This window comes from Anoplopoma fimbria, unplaced genomic scaffold, assembly GCF_027596085.1.
Source record: "Anoplopoma fimbria isolate UVic2021 breed Golden Eagle Sablefish unplaced genomic scaffold, Afim_UVic_2022 Un_contig_6706_pilon_pilon:::fragment_2:::debris, whole genome shotgun sequence".
NCBI lineage: Eukaryota > Metazoa > Chordata > Actinopteri > Perciformes > Anoplopomatidae > Anoplopoma > Anoplopoma fimbria.
In genome coordinates this window covers 30,001-37,500 of record NW_026550238.1, presented here as the reverse complement: position 1 = coordinate 37,500, position 7,500 = coordinate 30,001, and the positions used below count along the sequence as shown (strand labels likewise).

The following is a 7,500-nucleotide window of genomic DNA, read 5'->3' as shown; positions in this document are numbered from 1 at the left end:
TTATTAGTAGTATTATTATATTATTGTTAGTAGTAGTATTATAATATTATTGTTATTAGTAGTATTATTATATTATTCTTAGTAGTAATATCATATTATTGTTATTAGTAGTATTGTTATATTATTGTTAGTAGTAATATTATATTATTGTTATTAGTAGTATTATAATATTATTGTTATTAGTAGTATTATAATATTATTGTTATTAGTAGTATTATTATATTATTGTAATTAGTAGTATTATAATATTATTGTTATCAGTAGTATTATTATATTATTGTTATTAGTAGTATTATAATATTATTGTTATTAGTAGTATTATAATATTATTGTTATTAGTAGTATTATAATATTATTGTTATTAGTAGTATTGTTATATTATTGTTAGTAGTAATATTATATTATTGTTATTAGTAGTATTGTTATATTATTGTTAAGTAATATCATATTATTGTTATTAGTAGTATTGTTATATTATTGTTAGTAGTAATATTATATTATTGTTATTAGTAGTATTATAATATTATTATTAGTAGTATTATAATATTATTGTTATTAGTAGTATTATTATATTATTGTTATTAGTAGTATTATAATATTATTGTTATTAGTAGTATTATAATATTATTGTTATTAGTAGTATTATTATATTATTGTTATTAGTAGTATTATAATATTATTGTTATTAGTAGTATTATAATATTATTGTTATTAGTAGTATTATAATATTATTGTTATTAGTAGTATTATAATATTATTGTTATTAGTAGTATTATAATATTATTGTTATTAGTAGTATTATTATATTATTGTTATTAGTAGTATTATAATATTATTGTTATTAGTAGTATTATAATATTATTGTTATTAGTAGTATTATAATATTATTGTTATTAGTAGTATTATAATATTATTGTTATTAGTAGTATTATTATATTATTGTTATTAGTAGTATTATAATATTATTGTTATTAGTAGTATTATAATATTATTGTTATTAGTAGTATTATAATATTATTGTTATTAGTAGTATTATAATATTATTGTTATTAGTAGTATTATTATATTATTGTTATTAGTAGTATTATTATATTATTGTTATTGGTAGTATTATAATATTATTGTTATTAGTAGTATTATAATATTATTGTTATTAGTAGTATTGTTATATTATTGTTAGTAGTAATATTATATTATTGTTATTAGTAGTATGTATATATTTATGTATATGTAGTGTGGTTTGATTATTGAGTTGTGTGTCAGTTTGAGGGAGGGACACCTGGAGAACATGTTGGCCAGAGACCTGGTTCCTGGAGACACCGTCTGTCTGTCTGTGGGGGAGAGAGTCCCAGCAGACCTCCGGCTGGTGGAGGTACACACACACACACACACACACACACACACACACACACACACACACACACACACACACACACACACACACACACACACACACACACACACACACACACACACACACACACACACACACACACACACACACACACACACACCCTGTCTGTGGGGAGACAGTAGAGTATGAAGACATGTCTCTGTGTCTCACTGATGGACACACACTGTCTGTCCTCCTCCAGGCTACAGACCTGTCTGTGGATGAGTCCAGTCTGACGGGGGAGACGTCTCCCTGCTCAAAGTCCACCGTCCACCAGCCGCCGTCCTCTAACGGAGACATCGCCTCCCGCAGCAACGTGGCCTTCATGGGGACGCTGGTGCGCTGCGGCAGAGCCAAGGTACCTCCTCTTCCTCCTCCTCTTCTTCTCCTTCTTCTTCTCCTTCTTCTTCTCCTTCTTCTTCTTCTTCTTCTCCTTCTTCTTCTTCCCCTTCTTCTCCTTCTTCTTCTTCCCTTCTACTCCTTCTTCTTCCCTTCTCCTTATCATTCTTCTCCTTCTTCTTCCTCCTCTTCTTCTCCTTTTCCTCTTCTTCTTCTCCTTCCTCTTCTCTTCCTCCTCTTCTTCTTCTTCTTCTCATTCTTCTTCTCATTCTTCTTCTTCTTCCTCCTCCACCTCTTCCTCTACCTCCTCTTCATCCACCTCTTCCTTATTTTTCTTCCTCTTCCTCCTCCTCTACCTCCTAAAACATCTCCTCAGTGTTTTATGATCTTTGTGGTTTTATTATTCGTGAACAATAACATTACACTTTATTGTTAATCATTAGAAATGAGTTGATTCTTTTTTATTATTACATTTGACCACTTTGAATATCCTTGTTCCAAAGGTGCTTTATAGATAAAGTTATATTGAAGTTCACATCAGACATGAACATGCTGGTTGTTTGTTTTTAGAGTCTCAGTCTGAGTAACAGAGTCACAGACCAGATTAAACTGACTGAAGCTCCTCACTTTAGACTCAGAGGAACATGTGGAACCAGATTAAACTGACTGAAGCTCACTTTAGACTCAGGAACATGTGGAACCAGATTAAACTGACTGAAGCTCCTCACTTTAGACTCAGAGGAACATGTGGAACCAGATTAAACTGACTGAAGCTCCTCACTTTAGACTCAGAGGAACATGTGGAACCAGATTAAACTGACTGAAGCTCACTTTAGACTCAGAGGAACATGTGGAACCAGATTAAACTGACTGAAGCTCACTTTAGACTCAGAGGAACATGTGGAACCAGATTAAACTGACTGAAGCTCCTCACTTTAGACTCAGAGGAACATGTGGAACCAGATGTCTTATAACACATGGGGGGTTTGTCTTCTTCAGGGCATCGTGATCGGGACCGGAGAGAACTCTGAGTTTGGGGAGGTTTTCAAGATGATGCAAGCAGAAGAGGTACGTGGTCCTGAATCTGGTCTGGATATGAAGCTACAGCAGGAGATGTCAATGTTCACAGTTCATATGTGGAACATTCTGGGTACCGTAACAGAGAACACTGGGCGTTCTCCAGGAATCTGCTGTCTTTAGCTTCATGTGAACAACAAACAAAGACCTGAGAACGAGGAAGTATCACCGTCACTGACTTCACTTATAAACGTTTACTCAACGTTTCACTGGTGATGAAACTCAGTTCTGCTGAAAGGAAACACTGCTTTCACAGTCTCCTCCTCTGAGACATTCAGAGAGGAAGCAGGTAATGTTCCACTGAAAACAAGTAGAACGTTGTTCCACTGTTAGAACAAGTAGAACATTGTTCCACTGTTAGAACAAGTAGAACATTGTTCAACCTGCTGCAAGTATTTTATGTTGAGCTACGTCATGTAGAGCTACGTCATGTAGAGCTGCGTCATGTAGAGCTGCGTCATGTAGAGCTGCGTCATGTAGAGCTACGTCATGTAGAGCTATGTCATGTAGAGCTACGTCATGTAGAGGGGTTGCGTCATGTAGAGGGGTTGCGTCATGTAGAGCTACGTCATGTAGAGCTGCGTCATGTAGAGCTGCGTCATGTAGAGCTACGTCATGTAGAGCTGCGTCATGTAGAGCTGCGTCATGTAGAGCTGCGTCATGTGGAGCTGCGTCATGTGGAGTTGCGTCATGTAGAGCTACGTCATGTCATGTAGAGCTACATCATGTGGAGGAGTTGCGTCATGTAGAGCTGTCATGTAGAGCTGTCATGTAGAGCTGCATGTAGAGCTGCGTCATGTAGAGCTGCGTCAGAGTAGAGGAGCTACGTCATGTAGAGGAGTTGCGTCATGTAGAGCTACATCATGTGGAGGAGTTGCGTCATGTAGAAGAGTTGCGTCATGTAGAGCTATGTCATGTGGAGGAGTTGCGTCATGTAGAAGAGTTGCGTCATGTAGAGCTATGTCATGTAGAGGAGTTGCGTCATGTAGAGCTTTGTCATGTAGAGGAGCTGCATCATGTAGAGGAGCTTTGTCATGTAGAGGAGCTGCATCATGTAGAGGAGCTATGTCATGTAGAGCTACGTCATGTAGAGCTACGTCATGTAGAGCTACGTCATGTAGAGCTATGTCATGTAGAGCTACGTCATGTGGAGGAGTTGCGTCATGTAGAGGAGCTACGTCATGTAGAGCTATGTCATGTAGAGGAGCTGCATCATGTAGAGGAGCTACGTCATGTAGAGCTACGTCATGTAGAGCTGCGTCATGTAGAGCTACGTCATGTAGAGCTGCGTCATGTAGAGGAGTTGCGTCATGTAGAGGAGTTGCGCCATGTAGAGCTGCATCATGTAGAGGAGCTACGTCATGTAGAGCTACGTCATGTAGAGCTACGTCATGTAGAGGAGCTGCGTCATGTAGAGGAGCTACGTCATGTAGAGCTGCGTCATGTAGAGCTGCGTCATGTAGAGCTACGTCATGTAGAGCTGCGTCATGTAGAGCTGCGTCATGTAGAGCTGCGTCATGTGGAGCTGCGTCATGTGGAGTTGCGTCATGTAGAGCTACGTCATGTAGAGGAGTTGCGTCATGTAGAGCTACATCATGTGGAGGAGTTGCGTCATGTAGAGCTGCGTCATGTAGAGCTGCGTCATGTAGAGCTGCATCATGTGGAGCTGCGTCATGTAGAGGAGCTACGTCATGTAGAGGAGTTGCGTCATGTAGAGCTACATCATGTGGAGGAGTTGCGTCATGTAGAAGAGTTGCGTCATGTAGAGCTATGTCATGTGGAGGAGTTGCGTCATGTAGAAGAGTTGCGTCATGTAGAGCTATGTCATGTAGAGGAGTTGCGTCATGTAGAGCTATGTCATGTAGAGGAGTTGCGTCATGTAGAGCTTTGTCATGTAGAGGAGCTGCATCATGTAGAGGAGCTTTGTCATGTAGAGGAGCTGCATCATGTAGAGGAGCTATGTCATGTAGAGCTACGTCATGTAGAGCTACGTCATGTAGAGCTACGTCATGTAGAGCTATGTCATGTAGAGCTACGTCATGTGGAGGAGTTGCGTCATGTAGAGGAGCTACGTCATGTAGAGCTATGTCATGTAGAGGAGCTGCATCATGTAGAGGAGCTACGTCATGTAGAGCTACGTCATGTAGAGCTGCGTCATGTAGAGCTACGTCATGTAGAGCTGCGTCATGTAGAGGAGTTGCGTCATGTAGAGGAGTTGCGCCATGTAGAGCTGCATCATGTAGAGGAGCTACGTCATGTAGAGCTACGTCATGTAGAGCTACGTCATGTAGAGGAGCTGCGTCATGTAGAGGAGCTACGTCATGTAGAGCTGCGTCATGTAGAGGAGCTACGTCATGTAGAGGAGCTACGTCATGTAGAGCTGCGTCATGTAGAGCTGCAGTGCCTCTCTGGTGCTCGTTTTGTTCTTTTCCATTCATGGTTTTGGTTCAACACTGAATGAATCCGTCTCCTGTGTTGTGTTCAGGCTCCTAAAACTCCGTTACAGAAGAGCATGGACCTGCTGGGGAAGCAGCTGTCGCTCTACTCCTTCGGCATCATAGGTGTGTTTTTGTTCAGTCACCTTCAGCTGCTCCTCTTCCTCTTCCTCATCATCATCATCATGTGACTGTATTCACACTGTGCTTCTGTCTCAGGGGTCATCATGCTGATGGGCTGGATGCAGGGGAAAAGGATCCTGGACATGTTCACCATCGGAGTCAGGTAGCGTCTGTCTGTCTGTCTGTCTGTCTGTCTGTCTGTCTGCCTGCCTGCCTGCCTGCCTGCCTGCCTGCCTGCCTGCCTGCCTGCCTGCCTGCCTGCCTGCCTGCCTGCCTGCCTGCCTGCCTGCCTGCCTGTTATTAAAGCGAATGCAGCAATCACTCAAACAAGGATTTAATAAATATAAACACAAGAACAAACCTGTCGAATGTCTGATGGTCTGATGAGGTCTGATGGTCTGATGGTCTGATGGGGTCTTAATTATTGATTGGTGATGTTCTCTCCGGTCCTTCAGTCTGGCGGTAGCTGCCATTCCAGAGGGTTTACCCATCGTGGTCACGGTGACGCTGGCGCTCGGTGTGATGCGTATGGTGAAGAAAAGAGCCATCATCAAGAAGCTTCCCATTGTAGAAACTCTGGGTATGTTACCTAGCAACAACACTCTCTACCAGGTCATGTGATCTACAATATCCTTACTCAAGTGACTCTTGTGACTTCATCCTTCAGTTTATCACAAACATTCATCATCATCACATAAAGGAACACTTCATCCTAACATCCACTTCAATAACATTAAATACTTCAAAATGAACTGCAGTACAGTGAAAAGTACAATGTTTAGCTGAGGGTCAGTCCAGATGTTTTTAGCTGGCTGTGTCTGTAACTTCCTGTTGTCTCCATCATCCTCCTCTTCCTCAGGCTGCTGTAACGTGATCTGTTCAGACAAGACGGGAACTCTGACCAAGAACGAGATGACGGCCACTCAGCTGTTCACGTCGGATGGACTCCACGCTGAGGTGTGACCCTAACTAACTAACTAACTAACCCTAACCATCATCATAATAATATCGTTCTATAAAGTGAAGAGTAAACTACAGATGAACTGTTTCATCTTCATGATAAAAATATTCAGCATTTCATGACCTGTCCTCTCACTTCCTCTAACTTCCTCTCACGTCCTCTAACTTCCTCTCACCTCTTCTAACTTCCTCTTACGTCCTCTCACCTCTTCTAACTTCCTCTTACGTCCTCTCACGTCCTCTAACTTCCTCTCGCGTCATCTCGCTTCCTCTCACATCCTCTATCTTCCTCTCACTTCCTCTCACTTCCTCTCACATCCTCTATCTTCCTCTCACGTCTTCTAACTTCCTCTCACGTCCTATCACGTCCTCTAACTTCCTCTCGCGTCAACTCGCTTCCTCTCACGTCTTCTAACTTCCTCTCATGTCCTCTAACTTCCTCTCACGTCCTCTATCTTCCTCTCACGTCTTCTAACTTCCTCTCATGTCCTCTAACTTCCTCTCACGTCCTCTATCTTCCTCTCACGTCTTCTAACTTCCTCTCACGTCCTCTAACTTCCTCTCACGTCCTTCTAACTTCCTCTCACGTCCTTCTAACTTCCTCTCACGTCCTCTAACTTCCACTCACGTCCTCTAACTTCCTCTTACATCTTCTAACTTCCTCTCGCGTCCTCTCGCTTCCTCTCGCGTCCTCTCACTTCCTCTAACGTCCTCTAACGTCCTTACACTTATCACTGCCAGGAGACATAGTGGGAGACATACTGGGAGACATACTGGGAGACATACTTGGACATAATAGAGCTTGTCTGTCCTCTTAATGACACTTAATAAAGTCGGTGCTAGACAGAAGAAATGTTCTCAGCCTCAACAGGATGTAGGACTCAGTGTTGGCTGTTTAACCCCAGGTGTTGTCTTGCAGGTGACGGGAGTCGGCTACAACGGAGCAGGAGAAGTCCTATTGGACGGAGACGTCATCCATGGCTTCTCCTGTCCCTCCATCAGCAAGATCGTCGAGGTGAGTCCACGTCCTCGTCTCTACTGATGGTGTCAACAACGTACTCAGTGTGTCATCAGACTGTACTGATGTGTGTGTGCGTGTGTGTCATCAGGTGGGCTGTGTGTGTAACGACTCGGTCATCAGGAATCACAATGTTCTGGGTCGACCGACGGAGG

General features: G+C 41.8%; 1 protein-coding gene across 1 annotated transcript in view; it reads left to right on the top strand.

The window, feature by feature from the left end:
- atp2c1 (ATPase secretory pathway Ca2+ transporting 1) overlaps nt 1–7,500 on the top strand; it is a 23,750-nt gene that overhangs the window by 8,187 nt on the left and 8,063 nt on the right. The window contains exons 7-15 of the mRNA XM_054626811.1: nt 1,264–1,372; nt 1,596–1,751; nt 2,732–2,800; nt 5,295–5,370; nt 5,464–5,530; nt 5,823–5,947; nt 6,227–6,324; nt 7,247–7,342; nt 7,437–7,500. The exon at nt 7,437–7,500 is cut by the window's right edge and continues 26 nt beyond it. Of these exons, the coding sequence (XP_054482786.1) occupies nt 1,264–1,372; nt 1,596–1,751; nt 2,732–2,800; nt 5,295–5,370; nt 5,464–5,530; nt 5,823–5,947; nt 6,227–6,324; nt 7,247–7,342; nt 7,437–7,500 (860 nt within the window). The remainder of the gene's footprint in view (nt 1–1,263; nt 1,373–1,595; nt 1,752–2,731; nt 2,801–5,294; nt 5,371–5,463; nt 5,531–5,822; nt 5,948–6,226; nt 6,325–7,246; nt 7,343–7,436) is intronic.